This window comes from Syngnathus acus, chromosome 21 (genome assembly GCF_901709675.1).
Source record: "Syngnathus acus chromosome 21, fSynAcu1.2, whole genome shotgun sequence".
Taxonomy (NCBI): Eukaryota; Metazoa; Chordata; class Actinopteri; order Syngnathiformes; family Syngnathidae; genus Syngnathus; species Syngnathus acus.
In genome coordinates, this window is record NC_051105.1 from 7,092,583 (window position 1) to 7,114,858 (window position 22,276).

Here is a 22,276-nt window from a genome sequence, read left to right on the forward strand (position 1 = left end):
GAAAAATTTACATTTTTATTTGTAATAAAAAAATCTAAAATTTAGTAAAAGGGTTTAGGAAATGGCAAGTCAGTCCAATGTTGAACAGAGTGCCATTTTGAGCAATCAAAAAACACAACTGTTTCATGAAGCAAATTTGAAGCTTCGTTTTCCCATCAACAATAAACGGCCCAGTCTCATTACACCTTGACCATGCCCTTGCACAACACACCTCAATCACTAGCAATGTAAGAAACATGTTTGCTACTTTATAAGAATAAAAGCTAATAAACACACATAATTGGTAGAATACAGCCATGATGCTAAATAAAATAAAATAACTTATTGAGCAGAAAAGACTTAACTGTGAGTCGCCAAGCAGAAACATTTACCGTTCTCAAGATCACTAGAAGCCACACAAGTGAATGAGAAAATGAGTTGTGTTACAGACGAAGGAGATCTACTGTTTTTTTTTTTCTTTTCTTTCTTTTTACCAGCTGTAGTTAAGTGCGATGTGACGTTGGCTAGTGCTTCCCTGACGTCCCCAAGGATTCCTCATCAGCATCTATATCGGCATAGTCTGGTAGCTCGCTGGATATGTGGATTTCAACTGTGCTAGATTCTGAACCTAGCGAGACAAAACAGGGGAGGGGGCACCGTATTACTTATTTGTTTTAAATGCATTTTTCTTTTGCAAATGCATCCTGGGAAATACCTTTGCTAAATAAAAGACTAGGGTGGGAAATAAGGTGAGGTCATGACATTTTCTTTGAATGCATTGCATTGAATGCATTTGGCTAAAACAAAATGCCAAAATATTTCCCATCTTATAAATAAATGTGTACGCTAAGTTGTCATTTGTGGCCTGTGTCATGCAGAAAAATTAGAAATCATCATGTGTGGATAATTCAAAAAGCTCCAGACATGAGTGGAGAAAGATCATGCCAGTAAACGAACTACAAGTGAAAGCGAGGTAAGCTAAAAACATGAAATGTTGCATGCTATAAATGTAGTGTTTTTGGTAAAAACAAGGGGGTAAGCACTGCTAAATCCAGCATTCCAGTCAATGACAATTCCATGAAAAATTGCATATGAATGCACAAAAAAAAGAATGAAAGGAAATTACAATCAAAATGTTGCACAACATATCAGTAATGTCAGAATATCATGGAAATATGTCCACTAGTAGTAATGGCCATATTAGGATTAAGGATTAGGATTTCCATCTGTTTTATTTTTTATTTCTTAGAGCAGCCTCTACCGGTATCGTACTTGTATTTTATCAATAGAAAAAGTACAGTATCAAACTTCTATTGACCAGTTACTAGATAATTGACTTGACTGCAACTCCTATTTTGTGTGTGTTTGTGTGCACATGTTTTTTGAGCAGTAAAATGTACCCCCCCCCCCGACCAAATTCCCCCAACAGTTCAACTCAGACGTGCTAATTCCAACCTTCTGCCTTCCATTATTTCACATGGGCGGAAAAAAAAATGCATGGAAATGGGACCAAATTAATCAAATGAATTAGTTCAACACATGCTGGTGTTATGAATGGTGTCATTTAATTCGGCTTTGGTAATTGCTTCAACATGTCTTTTTCTGGAGCAGGACATCACGTTGGCTGTCCCAGTGACGATTTCAATGTCAAGCCAAACAATGTGAGGAACAGAGACACAACACTGAGAGGGGGCAAAAAGGTTCGTGACAATCTCGGGAAGATTCCACTGCGTCAGATTGTAAATCTACTTTGCAAATGACTCACGAGCTTGAGACATATTGGGTGCTTTCACTGGACTGGACCGGAACATAATGGAATCATCTGTGTTATATTATTCTGATTCATCATGAGCTGCTGGGATAACCATCACATGTCTCTGTCTTTTTTTTTTCCGTCCTAAGCAAAACAGGAAATGAAAAGCTAGATCCAAAGTGTGATGCAAGAGCAATCGTTTGCATCACACATTGTATTTTGTTTTGTGACCAACAAGGGATGTCAGAAAACTTTCAGGACTGGTGTCACAAAAGAGTTATTTCTTCTTCCAACTAAAATCTGATGGACAAATACGCAACAAACAGTTTGACTTTTTCCCCTTAAGTTTGGCATTTTTTTTCTTAAGGAAACCCTTGTCCAATTATGAGCACCCTAGGCGTTACATGGTGAATAAGAAGCGAATCGATCCGTGGAAAGCAAACAATTATACAGGATGTGACGTGTACTCCAAGTTTTATTCTCATTATCTCCAGCAGAGGGCAGCAACAGTACCGGTAAATACAAAAACTTGATCACAGTGTGCAGAGTTCTGCATAAATAAAACCTCACATTTTAGGATGTTCCGTCAAATACAATAAGCAGTCCATTCATCCGTCATCACCAGCCCTCATACATCGGCGAGCTATTGGCGGCGCCGCGAGGCCAATTACCTTCTGAGAGGACGCTGATGGCGTCGGACTGCGGCTGCCCGTTGCCGTTCATGTTTTTCTTGGCCTCCTGCACGTGGCTCTGGTAGAGCAGGGCCGTGCCCACCATGGAGTTGTGTCCCCCCGCATTGGCCACTGACGTGGAGGCTGACTCCCAGGCCAGCTCTCTCCTCCCCTGCGGGCTCAGGTCCACGTCGAAGCCCGTCCAGCCGTGAAAGGCCAATGTGTTGAGGAAGGCCTGCATGGGGTTCAAGATTCCCTGAGAATAAAAAAGACACACAGCAGTGAGGGTCTGCAGTATCAGGGCTATACCAACCTCATTTTTAGGTATCGGGTCTTGTGAAGGCTACTGATACCAGGCACCGCTATGTAAGGCAAAACTAATTCAACAATATTTGTGGAAATCGTTATTCATAAAAGATATGATTTTAAAAAAAAAAATCCCAAATGGTATTAGTGTGTTTTGAAATTTACCATGATGAACCATGTGATCAAGGCAGCATTTCTGGTATTCCTGAGGCTGCTGTCGTCGATGTTCCCCTGCATCTCCAGGTAGAAGAGAAGGCTCTCGTTGATGATGTTGGGACTCCAGCTGGAACATCACAACAATATGATTAGCACACATAAAATACTGAAAACGCTCTAATGAAGAAGACCAAAAACCTACCAAATAAAGAACACCAGCATAATTTTAAAGAAGCGTATCTTTATGGCGCTGGCTAGCCGCCGCTCATTTTCTGTGTAGATCCCTTGACGTCCTTTTAGCAACGATGTCACTGAATGAAGAATAAGAAAAGAATGCCTTTTTTTTATATTTGTAAATTTGGGTTAGATAATTCTGATGTAGTTCAAAAAGCTGACCTGCAGATGTGGTCCGGTGGAAGAAGATGGGGTTGGCCACTAGGACTAAGAGCATGGGCGCATACGTGGTGACATAGTGAGGGATGGCGTGCTGGAAGCCTTGTTCACAGCTGAACAAATAGGAAATACACAAAAAGTTGAATATCACAGGACACTAAAAAAAAAATAAGAACATGGACATGTCTCATTAATGGTAATGAAATGCATGGACGTTAGCTTAGCATCGTGGAATTGATTCGCAAACATTGTGGAAGCTGAGCGTCAGGATCTTACTTTGAAATGGAAGGATAGTAGAGCATGGCTACACCCTCGATACAAAGCAGCAAAGCCAGACCCCATGTGATCATGTGGTACAGGATAATGGTGCTGAGGGAGAAAGGGAACAAGTCATGGGACCACGCAACACATGCCGCAGCTCGGGTTTGATAATAAATCTCTTAACTAGTTCAAGTATGACTCCCTACTACGTACTAAGCAAGGAATTACATTCAGTCAAAAGAACTTTAAAAAGCCGGGGGGGGGGCTTCCAAACATTCCTGTAATTCTGCGTTTACACAAATGACCACCAAGCACACTATTGTATTTGCACAATTTATAATCTACTAAACACGTTCACTACATATCCTATAATTGACGGTTTCTTTTAAAAACAATTGTATGCTCCACCTGATTCCTGCAGATGTCTTGACCACCAGGAAGACGTCGATGGCGTAACAAAAGGTCCACCAGAATGAAGCGCTGTAGAACAACTGGACCCACATCTGCAAAGGTACAAGAGTGTGCCACCGAGCATCTTTAACCAACTGTGATTTGTATTTTTTTTTGGAGACAACTTACTGCGCTGCCGATACAGAAGACGTCCGGCCAAGTTTCTGTACTGTTGGCCTCGGAGATCTGTTCCACCGTGTTGGGCAGGCCCACCCAAAGAGAGGACCTCAAAATGATGCCTGGAGAGGTAACGCAAAGTTATTCACCAGCAATGGATTATGAAGTAACCTCAAACTGGTTCATTAGCCAAACTAATGTCAGTCATCAAATAGGAGCGAGTTCATACGACATGTTTCCTCTAAAGGCATCTGGTTTCACTGACACTGTGCAATACCATCCATTTGAACAAATCAAATGCCACACCTCAAATAGACTCAAATAGTCTTCTCATTTCCCCTTTACTGTCAAACTGAAGTTTACAGTAACACCATCAAAGCTTAAATTTGAACAAATAAATGCCATACTTCAAATTGATGACTATTAGTTTCCCTTTACTACAAGTGATACATTCATTTGTTGCAATAGACTGGCATGTAAACATGACATTTGTGATGCTGGAATTTGCACGCCACATATCAAATAAATGCCCCCCTATTTTTGGTGACCAGTGTGGAAAAATTAGTTGGGTGAGGATCCACCTCAGCCACAACACAATAGGAATTAGCTGCATCAGAAACAAAATGAATGGATGGATGATGTATTTTTGTGGGTGGATAGATTGATGGATGGATGCCAATTGCGCATATAATTCATACAACTGTACAAGATGGTTAAGTATCACATTATAACGAGACATTTTAAAACAGTATTCATTGTAAGGGCTTCCCATTTTGAACTGCTTAGATGATGCAAGTGTACCTAATGTTGTGCATAACCACTACAGAAAACAACACTTTTGCAGAAAATCAACTTGGATTAGAAGATACCCAAAAGTAGTTACAAAGTACGTCACTCTAAGTGTTAGAAAGAAAGAAAAAAAAGTTTGTATGATGCTAGCACGAAAAAGTCACCTGTGCATCCCAAAATGTCACACACGCTGATGATGAAGAGTATCCGTGATGAAGACGCGGGTCTGGGCAGCGGATACTGGCCGAGCCTCCTGTAGCCTTTTCTCTTGGGCAGAATCTGCAGCACGGTGAAAAGCACGCTCACGACCGCGCTGGCCGCTGTCACAACTCCGAACAAGAGCGGCTGGAAGGTGACCACCAGCTCGGTGGCCGCGTCCCGATTTGCGCAGCAGAACGTCTCCAGACGCGGTGACGCCATGACGGAGTCGGCCCGGCTAACTTCGAACCGACACGGGAAGGGAAAGGGGGCAGGAAATCAAAGGAGTCCGCTTAGCCCAATTCTCGAAGTGATCACATGGTAGTGGGAGCGACATCATGTGCTTCCATTTAATCCCCCTGCAGTTGCGCTTCAACTATGAAAGCAGCAATGTGCATGCGGGGTGCAACGAGGTAACCTTTAATATAGATAATAATAATGAGATATATTTACAAGTATTCACCAGAGAGACAGGTTTATATTCGACAAACTTTACACACACTTTTTCGTAGTAGTCGTTGTAATATTTAGAATAGAATAGAATAGATCTTTATTGTCAATGTCACACATGTACAACGAAATTTAAAAAGTGCCAACCGATCAGTGCATAAAATAAAAAATAAATAGAATAAAAAGATAAAAAAAAATACAAGCTAAAAACCCACAGAAGAACATACACAGACATAAGCTTTTTTTTTTTTTTTAGCGGCATTTAATGTGTGTTTAGTCGTTTTTGCGTGCATGCATATGTGCATGTCGTCATTGTTTTGATTTATACATTTAAATAATCTTCGCCCTCTTTTCTCTCTTGTGCAACACTGTTCTTTTGTAGATTTAATGTGAGTCGGAGAGTCAATTAGCAGCCCACTGCATTAGTGCACCACTATGGAGCTCATTAGTGTGTTATGTGACCTCTTGATAAGAACGATGGCGGAGTCTGACCAGCCAGTCAGGCTCGGCTCTTCCTTTTATGCACGGCTCGTTCCAAACACTCACTTATTACAATTCCTTAATATTTAGTTTGAAATCAATTAATATTGCAGAATAGAATTCCTTGCAATGATATAGAACTTTTTTAGTGATTGACATTGGTTCAAGGCTCCATCCCAGGGCCCCCATTATTTTTTAATTCTCGTAAAATTTAAACTAATGTATTGTAATATTTCTTTCTTTAAAATACAGAGGTTTACAACAATTCCTTACATTTTTTTTTTAAAATCAATTCATATTGCAGAATAGAATTCCTTGCAATGATATTTAACTTTTTTAGTGATTGACATTGGTTCAAGGCTGCATCCCAGGGCCCCCATTATTTTTTAAATTCTCGTAAAATTTAAACTAATGTAATATTTCTTCTTGTTCACCTTGTCAATGGTGTCCTAATATGCCTTCCTCAAAACAATGAGTCATTTAACAAATCATTTTAATTGTTTTTTTTTTGTATTTCCAGGTGTTTTAAAGGAAAAACAGACCACTACTACAGTTGGGTTCACCAGACTCCTCCCATCTGTCTCCCACTACACATTTTTGGTGTCAAATGTCGACGCAACTCCGACCTGCCCAGCCGCCTCCCTCTCGTTCGTGGGACCTCCATTGGCTGCGACACACCCACACCACCGAAACCGCCTGCTTCCTGGAGTCCAAATAGCTGCTCTGAACAGGAAATGACATCACAGCGCTTTTGTACATCGAGAACCAAAAACAAAATATGAGAAGCAGATGTGTTTTAGGCGTGTTTTGAAAAGAAGGGTAAAGTGGAGTGTGCAGAAGTGGTTTTAGTGCGTGGCTCATAGAGAAGAAGAATGTCAGGAGGCCATGAAGAGAGTCAAAGTGGAGCAAGTTTTTTCTTCTCCAATCCTCTGATGAGTGGTGAGTGAGACACGGGAGCTGACTGTGTTTTTACAAGCATGCGATGGGAATGTGTGTGTATTGTCTACACAGATGTTGAAGCAGACTGGAGTCCAATTCATGATGCTGCATCAAATGGTCGCATGCTGACATTACAAAGGCTCATTGCTCAGGTAACTCAGACTTCAAATAATTAATTTTCAGACTCACGGAGCTTATTAAACATCAACAGGGCTCATCGACTATTATACCAGCAGGCCTGCAGTTAGATTATTCTCCTTTGTGCCAGCCTATTGTCTCTGTTGCTTTCTCTGTGATGCTTTGTGGCTTTGTGCTTTGTGAGTGGCAGCCTTTGATGTATTATTATGAAAATACAAATTTCCTTAACTTTACAAAGAAGAATTTTCTTAATTTTAAAAGAATAAAGATATAATATTGAAAAAAGCGTAATTTTGTTTTAATTATGAGAAAAAAAGTTGCTATAAGGCAAGAAATAGAATCCCAGAGATTTATGAGAAGTGTTAACAGTGAAAAAAGCTGTGGTACGAAGTGTTCTCAAGTTTGTATTTTGCAAACAAAAACTGTAATTTTATGAGAAAATAATTTAAAAACCTTTTTGAGAAAATCTCCAATCATTTGTAAAATGCCAATAATTTCATGAATATATTTGTAATTTCACAATAATTATTTCTTTGTAACTGGTGTGTCGTGTCACTGAAAGGGCGCGTGTGTGAACTTGAGCACGTTGGACCAGGTCTCCCCCCTCCATGGAGCATCTTTACAGGGCCATGCAGGCTGTGTCAAGCTGCTGCTTCAACATGGTGCTAATGTTAGTACAACATCAAATTTACAATGTGTGTGGTGCTGATTCAGCATATTCAGCATCCACAAACAGGTACAGTTCATCTATTAATCTGAGTGGTTGTATTTTGTATTAAAAGGTAAACAGTTCGACGTTGGATGGACAAACAGCGCTGTCGGAAGCGTGCGGCCGGGGTCATGTGACCTGTGTGTCGCTGCTCCTTCGGCACAGAGCGAGGCCTCTGGGGAGCAGCGTATCCAACTCTCCAATGCACGTGGCCGCATCTAAAGGTGAGATGTTCCCACACAAGTATGGGGCGCCACAAATTTGACGTCTGTGTCTTATAACGATGATTTTCACACAGGTTACCCAGAATGCATTGAATCTCTCGCCCAGCACGGCGCTGACTTGGATCAGAACATTCATCAGTCTGGCACCCCGCTCCATGTTGCCTGCTCCAGTCAGCAGCTGACTGCTGTGAAGAAACTGCTTGAACTTGGTAAACATCCTGATTGGCTAATTTGCTTAGCTACGGCTGACAATGCATCAGTGCCCTGTGACTAGCACTGAATAAAATTAAAATGTCTTGGCTATGACTTTATGTAAATCTGTATTTATGTGTGTGTATTAACACTAACCTAGAAAAAAAGGGGACTCGTGATGGCGCTGTGGGGAACGCCTAAGCCAGTGGGTTTAGTCACCTGTTTCCTACTTTTTGTTATTATTTAACCATATTTTGGAAAATGAATTCTATTTTTCCATCTGGAGGGTTGCATTTTATTGTATATGGTTTTTAATCCATTTAATATTTTTTCTTATTACGAAAAGGTAAAACAGCATGGCACCTATTATGGTCACATTTTAACACAAGCAAAACCACAAAACAAACTTTGGAAATGAATACCTCTCAGACAGAGTACATCTCACTAAGCCCTCTCTCTTCTTGAAGGTGCAAATGTAAACGTGGGCAGGTCCGGCGAGTCCTCCCTGCACATTGCCGCCCGCGCATCCAATCCAGAGATGGTGTCAATTCTGCTGGAGCACGGGGCGGACACCTCCCTACAAAACCCGGAGGGCAAACGTCCTGTGGACTTGGCGGCCTCCGACAGCGCTGTGGAGAAGTTGCTCAGACAAAGTGCAGGTATTACTTTTGAAATTCCTGTGTGAATAAGAGTTAAGTCAAATTTATACTTACTCGTGGGGGGGTCGCCCGCCTCCAGAAGTCCCGAAGTTGATGCAGCTGTGCCGCCTCCACATCAGGACCACTTTAGGGAAACACAGGCTGCATTTCATCAATCACCTCCACCTGCCCACAGTACTCAAAAACTATCTGTTATGGAAAACTTAAGCATTTATTTCATATCCTGAATACAAGTTCCATGTATTAGTACGCTTTTTATCCTCATTAGCAAGACATTCCAGCGCATTAGTACTTGTAACCCCTCACACCCGTTTTCCTCTGGAAAGGGCTTTCCATTTAATCTCCCCCGGCAAAGGGATGCGGCTGCATTTCTCTGCTTTTCCAACAGAGGGAGCGCTCGCATAATCCTTGAGTACAAACATGACTTTGAAAGGATGTTTAATTGAACTACAAAGTCACGTGAAGGTCAACGTCCTCCCCCAAATCTCCAGCATGTTGTATTCATGAGCTGGCAGACTTTTTCTCACTTTCATCTCATCTTGTTGATGCTCCAAATAGATTTTTTCCCTCTTCCCAACCAGGCTTTGTGTGAGCCTTTCAAGCTGAATTTACATGTTTTAGACAGCAGCATTTAAGAAGTGCTGTACTTTTATCAAAAACTGAATTTCATGATAAACTTTGATATCATTTTTTTAGACTTCAATATGTCGGTTTCATTATTTTTTTTATCTGAACCGTCTCGTATCCCCCAAATAAAAAAAAAAAAGAAATGACTGCAAAATTTATTTCACATAGTATGATTGCCATGAGAATGAAGTCATAGCAGCATGGTGATATCATGATTAGAGAGGTTCTGGCCTTGTATATTATTTGCCCTGGCCTTCCCGTTGAACTGTAATATAAGGAGAAAATATTGTATCATAATTTCATTAGGATAAAGTTCCAAAAATGTCCAGCAGAAAAAATAAAAAAGCTGAATTGAATACAAACTGCGCATTATCTATCCATTCGACTGTGTACTTTGTTTACATGTTATTTTCAACAAATATATGAAACTATGTTTGTGTGCTATCAATTTAGGAAGACTCATTTTTTTCTTGTGATTATGATGACAATCAAACCACATTCATTCATGCAGAAATGTAAGACATTTTGAAGGGTTCCTCTCACTATACATTTCATCAACTCCATCCAGAACATCCTTCTACTTAAATGCACCACTCATTCATTTTGTATTGATCCCTACTCCCAATCTGGCTGAATGAGTACATTCTGAATGGCCGTAGGTCACGCTAACATTGAGGCAGCTTTGATTTGATGTAAAATCAATGTCATCTAGGGGCTTGTGGCTCCTAATGCTGCCAGCGGAGAGACGCAGCATAGAATTAATGACGGGCGAATCAATCACGGTGCCATGAATGTGTGGATGAAAGTCACATGGTTGTTTGCATTATTACATGCATCAAGTTGTTTTTTTGTGGGTTGTTGTAGTCCAAATCAATCTCTTTTTTAAAAACAAAATTGTAGTTGCTTTATATCCATATTTTATGCCCCCTCAAGAGTGTCCAAAGCAACAACACATTCAGGTTTTCCATCTGATAAATGTTGCGAACAATTTGAAGTGCTCAAACTCATAAGTAGGTTAGACCAGGCAGTCTCACAGGCCCCCACCAACAAACTTGTAGTAATCAACAGCATTAGCGTGCTCATTATAGCCGGAAATCATTCTACTCATCAGTGGAGCGTGTTTGGACATCACGTTGATAACCAAACCGGGGTGGTTGCTCGTCACGTGCCGTCTTGATTGCTTGGTGTGGGATCTTGTTGCAGATAAGGCAGATTGTCAATAAGCTACAAGGGGCCCGCGCACCCTCGTCCATGCGCTTGCCGCTAATTACTTGTGTATTTTTAGCGGGTCGACGCTGGCTAATTAAAAGCAATGGAGACCGAGATCTCCCGCGGCTCTGGCTCTACCAAATTTTCAATTAGACACATGCTAAGATGGAGTTTTTTTGTTGTTTTTTTAGGTGAAAACTGAAACAAAATACAGTCATGGGTAGTAACAAAATAGTAGATTGTTTAAGTATCTGCACAGTCTGGTGGGTTCTGGCATGCGTGAAATGTGTGGTTGGTTGTACAGAGCTTCATTTCTGCGTCAACAGGAATTGGCATGGCCTGGTCTTAAAATTAATTTCACGCTTCAAATACGTATAAGTTTGACATCTCATGATGTTTCTGCAATTTTGGAAGTTAACTTTTATTACATTGGCTATAAATGTATTATTTGGGCACCAGCTTGGCTTCAGGTATTCTCTAATAAAATTAACATCCAATTCTCAAACTGTTCAACTTTCCTTTTCCTGCAAGCCAAACAGTAGTACCAACAGTTAAGAGGTTAACTATTATGTATGTGACTTCTTTTGCCAAGGCTGCAAGGACTTGTGTTTATTTTCCTTATCTGCCATAGAGTATCATATAAAATGTATTGTACATATGGTCACAAAAATACTTTTTTTTCCCACCATATTTTTTGCAATAAATATCCTTTTCTGGCTTCACAAAATATCCTGCAAAATTGTTAAAAAAAGTCTTTGTTCTTTGTTGAGGGGCATCACAAAATGAGCCTGTCAATTTGGCGAAGGAAGGTCTTTTTAGGAGGGGGGGGGGGGTTGTTCTTTGTAGACGTACAGTGGTCAAGATAGTTGCTGGGATGATGTCAACACGAAGACACAGTACAGATTGAGCACTAACAGAATCAGGACCAAGTAGACTAGAATCTTCTGGACCCACAAACACGTGTTGATGCTCTGCTGCAGCTGGGAGTTGGAGGTCATCAATCGCATCAGCTAGTGGGAGAAGAAAAACAGATTTAGGGCACTTGGCTTTTACACACAATATAGAAGAAGTTTTCAACGGAAGCAGCGCTAAACAGAGATAGAGTAAAAGGTTACATGACCCTGGAAAAGAGGATTTCCATTCACATAATTTCCTATTGGGAAAAATAACTGCAAAAAAGTTGCGAGATTATTATTGGGAAATCCTGAACCGAGTTTGGGTGGCGTTACACTCTGACCCAAAGACCCTTAACTGTATAAAAACAAGTAATGCCTGTTAGTAGAGCAAAGAGTTGGCGAGCATTTAGCTTAGCGTTGCATTGTGACAGAATTGTCATTGCCAAATTGTCTTGCATGTAGGTTAATTATAAGTGAGCTTATCAGAGCTTCCACTCTGGCCGGATATTGATGAGCAAAATCAATTTGGGAGATCTCCAAAAAGACGTTTGGAGGGAGTCAGCCACACTGTCTCGTTCTTCCGCACGCTAAGCTAAAGTCCAATGAGGGAAAATGGGGAACTGAAACTTTCAGCTTCTTTGCAGGAAAGCATAAAAAAAAAAAAAGCCTTCAATCAGTCCATACTTACTAAGCTGTCATCCGGTGCCAGGTAGCCTATGTGTGCAACATGCTATGAAAATACAAACAGACATTGCACCGTGACCGTAGCCAGGAAGCAGACTTTAGCAACATATTAAAAGTATGCCTTGGCTCTCTTTGTTGTCCTAGTATATAATTGTAATTACCGTCATGTTTATATCCTTGCTGCTTCCTACATCGCCCGCCCCCCACTGAGGGTTCGCAGCGGGTTTGACACTTTCCAGAACATGGCAGCGTAACCTTGAGAAAAAAAAGAAACTCAAACGAGACCATCAAGGAAATCTCCAAACCAATAGTAGAACTACAAACAGTACCTGTGCTCCATGATTTTAGTCTTTTGTACTTCCTTCCAGAACTGCCCAAGTTCTTGAGATCCTACGTTGTCCATCTCAGCGGCCATCACCAGGAAGCGATCCTGGGGGGACGCCTGAGACCCTGGACAAAAAAAAATAATGAAAGCAAACCTTTTAAAGCGTGAGGAAGCAGCAGATGTCTTTTCATGCCGCTTTGGGCCTGTCAGTCAAAACAAGACAAGCATTTCTTGATGATGTCTGGCATCATGGGACTTGTCCTCACTTAAGCACAAGTCATGTTCACGGAACAGAAATGTCAGGCACTTTGGAGGGCCAACCCATGAGATTGTTTGGAAGCATTTAGTAAGATCCAGTAAACTTGGAACGGTACCTCCATGTAGGGACACCACAATATCGATTGAGGCGCCGGGTTCACAGATGCTGCTGCTCGGCTTCACCCTGTACTTCTCTGGTGCTGTGGTCCGAACCTGTCGAGGAACAGCCAGCATTCTCATATTATATCACTGAATGGTTAGCGCCCCATTAGGAGGAAAAATAGCACTTTATAGTATTATGTTGTATAAAAACATACTTTGATAACAGCTTCAAAAACATTTTGTTGTATAATTCAACGGAACATTGATCCCTTTCTGGTATATGTACCTTTCCCACTAGGAGGCAGTATAAACATATGCCTAACTAAATTGCAGTAAAGATTAACAAACTACTGAATTAAGGATTTTGGTTGCACTGTCCCGTCTACAATAAATACATAAGTAAAGTTCCGCTGTATTCAACCTTCAATACCGCACCACCACATTTAAGCACAGTGTTCTAGCTATATTTACGATTTTCACTTTTGGCGGGTGGAACTCATCCTCCGTGATAATCGGGGGTTCACTGCAATTCGTTTTAGCGTGAATGATCTGCTAGAAGCATGCGCTCACCTTGAAGGCCAAAGGGTTTTTGGTCACATTGCTCAGGATAATGAGGCTTTTCTTCTCTGTGTCTCCCCAACCAAAACTGAGCTCTTCTGCAGGGCTGCAAGAGGAAAAGAAAAAAACCCTGCTGTCTGTCTGTTTTGGGACTCATTCTAGAGAGTTTAATCTAGGTCATGCTGACATACAACAAAGTAGAGCCCATTAAGCACTTTTATATTATGCCAGTATTGTCGTATTACCGCCATCATACTTTCATTTAATTGTATCGTCACAACAACATACATGTGCACACTGACTTGTTTTTTTCTTTGACTTTTAATGACCTTTTTCCAAACATAGGTGAAGCCTCATTGAGTTGGGAGAAGGTGAAAGGTGACCTCATTCGTAATTTTGCCAGAAGATGACAGTTGAGAATGTTACCTGTTAAGTTTAAGTTGCAAATCTAAACAAACTCGATTGCGCAAGGAAAAGTGTCCGACCTTACAGGTTCTACGTTCATTTTTGTGGTTTGGGTAAGCAGTGATGTCATTTGTAACATTCTGCCCCATGGATACATTCCACCAGCTCATTCAAACAGTGGCTCACTCTGCGGCTCATCTTCAGCTCTTCTAGACGCCCTTACAGGAATTACACAATTAACCGATAGAAACAGGAAAGAGCTCATTTGGGAAAATCTGTAACGAGACGCCCACTCCTTCGTTATCTTATCAACCCACAAACAATGCTATAAAACACTTAGGGCACCTTGCAGCGGTGGGGGCAAATACATTCTCTTCCTCTTATCAAGTTAGCTAATGGAGGAACTGCTGTGCGTTTTCATCTTTTTCATGTCCATGTGTGTTATTTGCCCACAGCACTCAAAGTGAATCTCAAAGTTGAGTGACGCTTGGGCGAAAGAGGCGATCAAAGAATCCCCGCCCTCTTCTCTCCGGGGGAAGCATTAAAAAGTAAGTAACACAGCTCGCAAACATTGAAGCATTTAAGGCTGGCTGCAATGTGTTTATTGGCCAGATTCGTAGCCTTGAGCTGTCAATATCCTCACTTCAAAGCGGCTACGTACTCGGAAACAGATCATGACGGCAAGCTCTGACAAATACTTGCTCGTTTGTACCCATTGATACTCGCCCATCCCTAAAAATACATTTTAATCAATATAAGCAACTTTTTTTTTTTTTGTTGCAAGCAGCTTCTCTCGAGTGTGTTATTGCAGTGTCTTGCTTAGAGTGGCAGGAAGTGTAGGCGCTCACGACCAAGACAGTTAATTATTTTACGAGGAAAAGATTTTGATCAAGCTGCTGCACGTGATCCTATTGAACCATTTCCTAGACTTTTGTTTGGGGAAGAAAAATCAAGCTCCATTGACAATTGCGAGATTACAGGAAGTATGTATTTCTTCTCCAATAGTAGCCAGGTGTGTGTTTACTAAATTGAAGAGGGGGACAAGTTAGGACGTCAAATTTTCTGACTGCAAGATGCCGTATCAAAGTGACAGTTCACAATTGCGACAATATCCTGCTTCATTGGGTTGAGTAGAACAGCAACAGATGGATGATTTTTTTTTTACGGTTGCCTTGTACCAATAAATCCACTTAATAGCTTTCCACATAAATCTTCCGTCACTCCAGATTTTTCTTCCAAGCTTGAATTCTTTTTAGGTCAGCGTTGAACTATAGAATGGTCCATACTACCATTTTTTTCCCTCAAGATGTGTATATTTGTGGAAGAATATTTGATGAGATTGTGGTGGAAAAATGTGTTAACTGAGGGCCGTGAGTACCTGATGTCCAACAGGGTGCCTTTAAATGTGGTCACGGGTTTCCTGGCTCCTTTGATGCGGTTGTCAACCTTCTCGCTGGTGTCTTCCAGGAAATTCACCTGCAGAGAAGATGGACTCTTAATTAAAAAGGACACGGAAAAGCAACGACCTTGTGGCATTGGTCAACTCTGGACTCAGCATGCCGTGACTGAAGGGAAATAATTGCATAAAAGATATAATTTTCTTGGAAACCCCCCTTGAAGGTCCCAAACTTGTACTCATTTAAAGCAAGCAAAGTTCAACAAGCAGCATGTCCATTCGAGAATGCAGAACTAAGATCACCCACAGACTTGTGACTTGGAAAAGGCAAAAGTGGAGCACGTACGCACACTTTGGCCTAAATCATCCCACCGCAAGATCATGATGATGATGATTTTGACGATGTTTGCATAAAATGACGGAAAGAGAAAGCAGATGGGAGATGGGCTTTGTTGGTCCTGGAGAGGGGAGGGGCGCGGTTATTGCGCTCACGTGGTTGGGATGCGTAAGCAAAGGTGAGCGGACTTTGCATGTGATGGGAAATTGAGTGACTCATAGGGGAAGTAAGTGTGTGTGAGTGTGTGATTCGAGCAACATGCAAGCTTGAGATGACCACTTTTGCAAGAATGAAGACATTGAGATAAGCAGCTGCTAAGAATAAAACTCAATTTATTCGTCGTTATCATTTTTAAGAGCAAACTTGATACAGTCCAAGAATTAAAAAGTAGATTCAATGTTAACACATGCCTACATTAGTAAATCAATTTTACAGTCTAAAAATCAAAATACATCAGTATTAAGATGATCAAAGGCACTGCTAATACAGTATTTGTAAAACCGATACAAATGTTTGTTCGGATCATAAAAAAAAGCAAATCAAAATCATAATTAAGATTAACAATGGCAATGAATACGACGATTGGCATATTTTGATTGCTTGAAATGTTATCAGATGAATGAAATGCAGCTAATGCGACTTGTGCGGTCGTACATTTTGAGGAAGAGAGAAAATCTGATTGGTGCTCATTATCGTGTTGTTTGTAGGCTTTCTCTCCAAGGCACTTGGGTTGACTTGGTCTACTGTTTTAAAACAGTAATTCATTTAGTGCTTTTCGGGGCATTTGAGGGTAAAAATATTGTGGCTGTCGTTGGGTAGGAGTGCTGGTTGTTGGGCGACAGGAGTGCATTTTGGCGATTGTGCAAAAAAAAATAAAAAACAGGCTAATAATTCTGTAGCCTTCGTTCCGTCATAAAAACATAAAGTCATTCATGTTGTCGGTTCCTTGAAAGGTTGAAATGTAGAGGGCCAAATAGAAATCTCGCATCCGGGACGGACTCAAAAGTGAGCCCGCTCACATGAGCAGCCTGCGGAAATCTTGTGCAGTGTGAACGCCGTAAGTGGGTGCAGTATTCCTACGCTGCATCACCACCTCCAGCCCTTGTTTCAAAAAAGAGAAAGAGGCAATTAGCTTCCGAGTCATCGAGTATCGTGACGTCGGGATCCCACGCGATCTTGTCTGGAAGGGGGGACAGATGGTGGGCGAGAGCTTGCTCCATTAGGCAGGCTGGTTGGTATGTGAAAGCATAGGACAACCACTGCAGACGCTTTTTTTCCTCAATACTTCGACTTTCCACCAACACTGTTGTAAAACTTCCTCTTGGTTACAATGAATGATTTGAATAGCAAGGGGAAATAAGCACCAGTGGCAAATTGACTTTCAGAGTTCAGGCTCATCGTGGAGTTGGACTTTGGATGTATTTTCAACAAGCTTTAAACTGGTCTTGGTTTTGTTGACCTGTTCCCAACTTGCTTTGGTTTTAGTCTTGACTCTGTCTCAACCAAAGTCTTAGTCTTGCCTTTGTCTCTCAAAAGGTTGGTCTTAACTCAGTCTAAATATCTCAAAGTAGTATTCTTGACTCTATCTATTTGTTGAAGTCTTAGTTTTAATTCTCAACCCCTCAAAGCTTTGGTTTTGACTTGGCCCATCAAGGTGTTGGTTCTTGAATCCATCTTAATGCTTTCAAGATGTTTCTCGGCTTTGTCTCATGACCTGAACACTTTGGTCTTGCCACCTCAAAGTCTTGGTCTTAATCCTATGTCAACGCCTCAAAGTGTTTGTCCTAACTTTGACTCAAGCTCTCAAAACCGTGGTGTTGACTTTGTCAGCCCACCTTTTCCAGCACAAATAAAGTATAATTAACTTTTAAACAACATGATTAACTGATTTGCATATCTCGGCTTAATCTGTTCTGCATGGTCAATGTGGTATTACTATACAATGATTTCTCTTATTCATGTGGAATTCAAAGCTTGTGGGTTTTGGTGTTTTCAGCGGTTACGTTTTCAGTTGAGTGCAAGTGGTGTTGGCGGCCAACAGGAATAGTACAAATGTAGGTCAAGCCAAACTTGATGGGGCCCTCAACACGGAGGCGCATGAAATAAGCCCAACTAGAACATCAAAAGGCTGTCTGATCGTGACGAACTTTCTGCCGGGCATTGATTTCATGCAGGCTTATTTTGCACACGGGGTAACCAAATAGATTGTGAGTGAGCTGCAACAACGCTAAAGTAGAGTGAGAAGGAGTTGGACAGAAGGTGTGGATGTGGGCCGTATTCCCTCTAGCAAGTGTCTTTAAAGGACGTCCAGTTATGTGGGCGGTCTTCCAGTATTACATCACACTTGACTTGGCCCATACAAGGACGGATGTGAGATGGCGACAGACACTTTGACATCATTGCAATTGAAGATGCTGAAAGTCACCTTCATGAGTGGGAGCTTCCAAATTTGTATATTGAAACAAGCTCCACAGAGAGTCTGTACACACTGTAATCCAGGAACAACAACGGTCTAGCATTTTTGTAATGAATCATTAAGATTAACTAATATACAGCCCATGAACAGCATTCATTCAACAGTTGTCATTCAACAGCTGAGCCCATTTGAACTCAGTTGCTAACCAAAACAGCATCACCTACCATGGCAGCCATTTTGTAAATCAGTTCTGATTGAGTAACCTTAACCCTAAACAGCTGCTATTTGTGGAACGATGGTAGATGAAAGGGGGAGCGATACCTTTTTGGGCTTGGCCACAACCTCAGAGTTGAAGCTGGACTCGAGGCCATCTTTGCTCTCCGGCTCGCTCTCTTTGCTCTCGAGCTCTTTGCTCTCGATCTCTTTGCTCTCAATCTCGTCCTCGCTAACGATGGGTCCGTTGTCGCTGATGGGCGTCTGGAAGTCGTCGTCGGGGAGAGGAGGGTAGCTGTACTTGAACAGGTCCTGAAATGGGCCCAGAGAGCATATGTCAACATGGGAGGGTGTTTTGAAGGCACACAGTCGATCAAGTATTTAATGAATATGTATCTACGCAAACTAATTTAGATACAAGAGATAAAAATGATCACAGGAAGAAACCATATATATTTTGTCGCTCCACGTACATTTCCTCCCATGTGCGGCGGTATGTACTCTGGGTTAATGTACGACTGGAGTTCAGATCTGGATGCAAATTTAAGCTTGCTGATGGCCTCTGGACCCAACCACGTTTTCACAATCTTCCACGCGGCTACATAAGGGAGAGAGCAAGAGAGGCGGGTTTAGGGACAGGAACGAGATCACTGAAACGCTAGGGCTCACTCTTACCGTTCATGATCCAAGGCATCTCCACAATAATCATCATGGCTGAAATCACACAAGAAGTTGTTTTTAGTTCAATACAAAAAAAATGGACGAACGCAAAAATGTTTTGGCTCATTGTTTTACTTACAGAGCAACTTGGGATAATAAATTTTGAAGCAACTGACAACATACTTCACAAAGTCCATGTCCTGCAACAAAGTGATACTTTAAGCGTCAGTGCATTTCTATTTGGTATGATAAACATTCCTTTTGCATTGTTGCGCTATTAAGTCATGTGTGCACACCTAAAAGCCACAGCTCGTGTATAATCAGAGAAAAGTCATTTGTGTGCCAAGAAAAACTTTCTCAGTATTGTTGCATTAAAAATTACTTTGTTGTTCTAATAATAATGCAATTATTATTTTTCGTTTATTTTAGGTTTGTGTGGGGAATTTACCATTAATTTGTTAAATGTCAGACTTTTTCTTATGTTTTCAGAATGGGTCTAAAATATAATGACTGTAGGTCTATTCTTTATTTAGAAACATAAATTATAGGCACTCTGTAGTTGGGATAACATACACCCCCCATTTTGGTGGACATTTTCGCAGAAAGACTGCTTCGTATTTGTCTTCATCTTCTGACACCATAAAGAGGACGTGCATTTTATCGATTAATTACAAAAATAATTGGCGGAATAATAGACTTGGCTGCGAGCCCCAAGGAGTCCGTGATGGATATTCAGCGTAGCGTTTCACGCTGACTGCAATCATCACGACAAGAGATTTATCAATAGAGGCGACCTGAAGGGGCTCAAATAATTGGCAGGCGTCCTCATTGCTATGCAGTGGACGCTCGCGCGCTCCTCGGCCTTAACAAGATCATACCGAACAGCGGTACTCCGGCTCCCGCTGAGGCTTGGCTTCCCGACCAGATTTTCTAAACTCTTCATTTTGTATGCACGCTCTATAGCTGTTTTTTTCCCCCTCTCTTTCTCTTTCTATGCATCTCGCTGGTTTAGGCCCGAAACTCGTTTGTACGCTGGAGAGCTGTGTGAGGGTGCTCACGTCTGTGACAATGCGCGTTCCAGGATTAGAAAGCCCCTTGAATTGACCAACGGGATTTAAAGGTTATTTTAATCTCCAAAGAGTAAAACCACTGAAGAGCGTCAGTCCCTGCGAGTGGAGCTGATGAGGACTTCACAGCATCTTAATGGCTCCACCCCCCCCCCCCCCCCCCCTAACATTCTGAATAAAATCTAGATGACAAAGAAAACTTACTATATTGGCCAGGCCAGACTCTGACATGTCAAAAACAACTGTCATGGGCATCCCAGGTTCTTTCTTGACATTTCGCTCCAGCCAGAAAGCCACGTACTTTTTCTTGTCAATGATTGATTTTGCATCCTTCACATGCAGCTTTACCTTAAACCACACTGGGGAGATGTAAGCAGACATTCTCAGTGATTTGCATGTAATAGAATACCTTTATGTTATCCCAACAAAAGGGTGAAAGGAAACGGCTCAAGTGTCCTACATACAAAGCTTGTTGCCCTCTCTGTCGTATCCATGGAGGAACACCGCCCCGGTCTCAAACATCCACCTGGGAATGGAACTCTCCGAGAGATCTGAGGGAGAAAAACAAGCCTGTTGGACGATGACAAATGTGGCTCGTATGTGGGAAGCTCAACACGTCACCTGAACCTCAAACTCTGGCAAGGGTAAGAACTAAAACAAGTCTGGCAAGTTCATTACAATCACAAAGAACTATGATTGGATTTCAAGAGAAAATAACACTCATTTAAGGACGATATCTGACCTCTGACACAGATTTATAATCACATTCCCCTAAAACAACTGACTGAGAATTTTTATTTGCTGGATTAAAGACTACCCCAGAGCAAAGAAACCCCTCAGGGTATTTAGACAGTGAGGTTTGTTGTTAGAGGTGGACTATTCATGACGTTTAGCACACAATGGAACTCTTGTGTATGGGTGTCCGAGAAGAAGCAGGAAAGGCACTGATCTGACAACCGACGTCAACAGCTCCATTGACAGGAAGAGTTGAAACCCACCCGACCCCGACCCGGTCCCCTCACCGTTCACGCCGTACTCTTTCCTCCAGTGGAAACTCTCATCAATCATTTTCAAGGCGTCGTCCACCACGTAAAGTCGCCACATCAGGTAGCCCTCCACCAGGGAGTTGTCCTTCTGTAGTCTGTCCACATCTCTTTGGTCATATTTGTCTGATGATTCTGACATTTAAATGGACATCTTTTTAAACTACACATTATAATGATCTGGCTAAGAATGAACAAACATCAAATATGTAGCATACATTGATGTAGTGACATTGTACTGTAAGGAGATCGGAAAATTATGTACCTAGTGTATAACAAATTAATACATTTAGTGAAAGGCAAAACAATAAAATGCTCTTCCGCAACTAATTATGTTCCTCAGTTCAATATAGGGAAACACAGTTAGTCTAAAGCACAGTGAACCTTTGAGTTTTAATAGTGTATTATGATCGTGTTGTGGTTAAACGATTTTAAGATCTAAGACTTTATTTGTGTTCAGAATTACATCACAGCTAGTATAAATGTAGATGAAATAAAGTAAAAGTGTGTGTGGCTGGTTCTCTCAAGCTTATCTGGACCCTTCGTGATGATATCATCATGGCGTTGTGTCATGTTTACACAGTAGTTATTATAGTTAACATGTAATAGCTGGTTTGTATGCATGTATAACCAAACGTGAAACACCATCACTCGCTTACCTTTGAGGAATTCATTCTTAAATCTCTCTCTCGTCTGCTCAATTTTCTCCTCAATGTCCTGCCACATGAGAGTTTATGGAAGTTTACACACGCGTTCAAAAAGAAAAACAACATTGAATAATGCGATCCAGATTCACATTTTAATGCTGGAATACCTGATCTCCAAGGTTTTGTTCTGTTTCAGCCATGTCCAACTGTCACCGGCGCGTTTCCTTCCTTCTGACAGTTGCTGGTTAGCTCGTTCGCTACCTCGCTGCAGTTGGGGTGAATCACTGTAAAGTAGGAAACTGACGCCCGATCGAAGCCATTTTGGCTCAGATCGTTGGCCACTCCTCTCCGCTTTGTTGTTGTTGTTTTACGACAGGACAAAGGGTGGAAGGAAGGCGGATGCAGTTCGAGATAAAATGTTAAAAAAAAAAAAAAAAAAAAAGGCGTGAAAGCAATCGATTATGTGATCCGGACGTTTTTACCAGATCACGGAGGGTAAACCAGTTAGCCTAAGCCGGCGACCGCACCGCTGTTGACAAAACGAAACTCCCACAATGCGCTTTGCCTGA

The 22,276-nt window shown here is 41.5% G+C and overlaps 3 protein-coding genes across 5 annotated transcripts; 1 reads left to right on the plus strand and 2 right to left on the minus strand.

The window, feature by feature from the left end:
* Positions 1 to 445: 445 nt before the first annotated feature.
* On the minus strand, positions 446 to 5,381 carry gpr143 (G protein-coupled receptor 143). The gene is made up of 9 exons (XM_037239791.1): positions 5,040 to 5,381; positions 4,099 to 4,208; positions 3,928 to 4,022; positions 3,535 to 3,627; positions 3,262 to 3,371; positions 3,068 to 3,176; positions 2,875 to 2,992; positions 2,404 to 2,659; positions 446 to 607 (listed from the first exon to the last, which is right to left on the minus strand). The coding sequence occupies exons 1-9, from the start codon at positions 5,293 to 5,295 to the stop codon at positions 504 to 506; spliced, it is 1,251 nt and encodes a 416-aa protein (XP_037095686.1). The 5' UTR covers positions 5,296 to 5,381; the 3' UTR covers positions 446 to 503.
* Positions 5,382 to 6,537: 1,156 nt separating this feature from the next.
* Positions 6,538 to 20,669, plus strand: LOC119115359 (ankyrin repeat and SOCS box protein 9-like). Of its 2 annotated transcripts, XR_005096133.1 has the most exons (8): positions 6,538 to 6,942; positions 7,015 to 7,094; positions 7,643 to 7,750; positions 7,863 to 8,013; positions 8,088 to 8,222; positions 8,673 to 8,864; positions 14,384 to 14,476; positions 20,449 to 20,669. XR_005096133.1 is itself a non-coding variant. In XM_037239792.1 (7 exons), the coding sequence occupies exons 1-7, from the start codon at positions 6,876 to 6,878 to the stop codon at positions 9,069 to 9,071; spliced, it is 861 nt and encodes a 286-aa protein (XP_037095687.1). In that variant the 5' UTR covers positions 6,540 to 6,875; the 3' UTR covers positions 9,072 to 10,373. The 2 variants fall into 2 exon arrangements, 1 of the variants encoding a protein (XP_037095687.1); XM_037239792.1 differs by lacking the exons at positions 14,384 to 14,476; positions 20,449 to 20,669 and adding an exon at positions 8,944 to 10,373 and having other exon boundaries at positions 6,540 to 6,942.
* On the minus strand, positions 11,267 to 22,266 carry mospd2 (motile sperm domain containing 2). Of its 2 annotated transcripts, XM_037239783.1 has the most exons (16): positions 21,875 to 22,266; positions 21,720 to 21,777; positions 21,040 to 21,195; positions 20,482 to 20,568; positions 20,222 to 20,376; positions 19,090 to 19,150; positions 18,966 to 19,004; positions 18,764 to 18,888; positions 18,399 to 18,602; positions 15,307 to 15,404; positions 13,536 to 13,629; positions 12,980 to 13,076; positions 12,610 to 12,730; positions 12,442 to 12,535; positions 12,285 to 12,326; positions 11,267 to 11,710 (listed from the first exon to the last, which is right to left on the minus strand). In XM_037239783.1, the coding sequence occupies exons 1-16, from the start codon at positions 21,905 to 21,907 to the stop codon at positions 11,558 to 11,560; spliced, it is 1,617 nt and encodes a 538-aa protein (XP_037095678.1). In that variant the 5' UTR covers positions 21,908 to 22,266; the 3' UTR covers positions 11,267 to 11,557. The 2 variants fall into 2 exon arrangements, with proteins under 2 accessions (XP_037095678.1, XP_037095679.1); XM_037239784.1 differs by lacking the exon at positions 12,285 to 12,326.
* Positions 22,267 to 22,276: the final 10 nt, after the last annotated feature.

What these genes read in the sequence shown, in the direction of transcription:
- mospd2 (XM_037239783.1), bottom strand. Translation starts at nt 21,907, where the DNA reads ATGGCTGAAACAGAACAAAACCTTGGAGATCAG. An exon ending in AACAAAACCTTGGAGATCAG is followed by an intron (nt 21,778 to 21,874) that starts GTATTCCAGCAT and finishes CTCATGTGGCAG; the next exon opens with GACATTGAGGAGAAAATTGA. An exon ending in TTATTATCCCAAGTTGCTCT is followed by an intron (nt 19,005 to 19,089) that starts GTAAGTAAAACA and finishes GTGTGATTTCAG; the next exon opens with CCATGATGATTATTGTGGAG.
- LOC119115359 (XM_037239792.1), top strand. Translation starts at nt 6,876, where the DNA reads ATGTCAGGAGGCCATGAAGAGAGTCAAAGTGGAGCAAGTTTTTTCTTC. An exon ending in CTCCAATCCTCTGATGAGTG is followed by an intron (nt 6,943 to 7,014) that starts GTGAGTGAGACA and finishes TTGTCTACACAG; the next exon opens with ATGTTGAAGCAGACTGGAGT. An exon ending in TGCTTCAACATGGTGCTAAT is followed by an intron (nt 7,751 to 7,862) that starts GTTAGTACAACA and finishes TTGTATTAAAAG; the next exon opens with GTAAACAGTTCGACGTTGGA.
- gpr143 (XM_037239791.1), bottom strand. Translation starts at nt 5,295, where the DNA reads ATGGCGTCACCGCGTCTGGAGACGTTCTGCTGCGCAAATCGGGACGCG. An exon ending in TGACATTTTGGGATGCACAG is followed by an intron (nt 4,209 to 5,039) that starts GTGACTTTTTCG and finishes TTACCTCTCCAG; the next exon opens with GCATCATTTTGAGGTCCTCT. An exon ending in CATCAGCGTCCTCTCAGAAG is followed by an intron (nt 608 to 2,403) that starts GTAATTGGCCTC and finishes TTGTCTCGCTAG; the next exon opens with GTTCAGAATCTAGCACAGTT.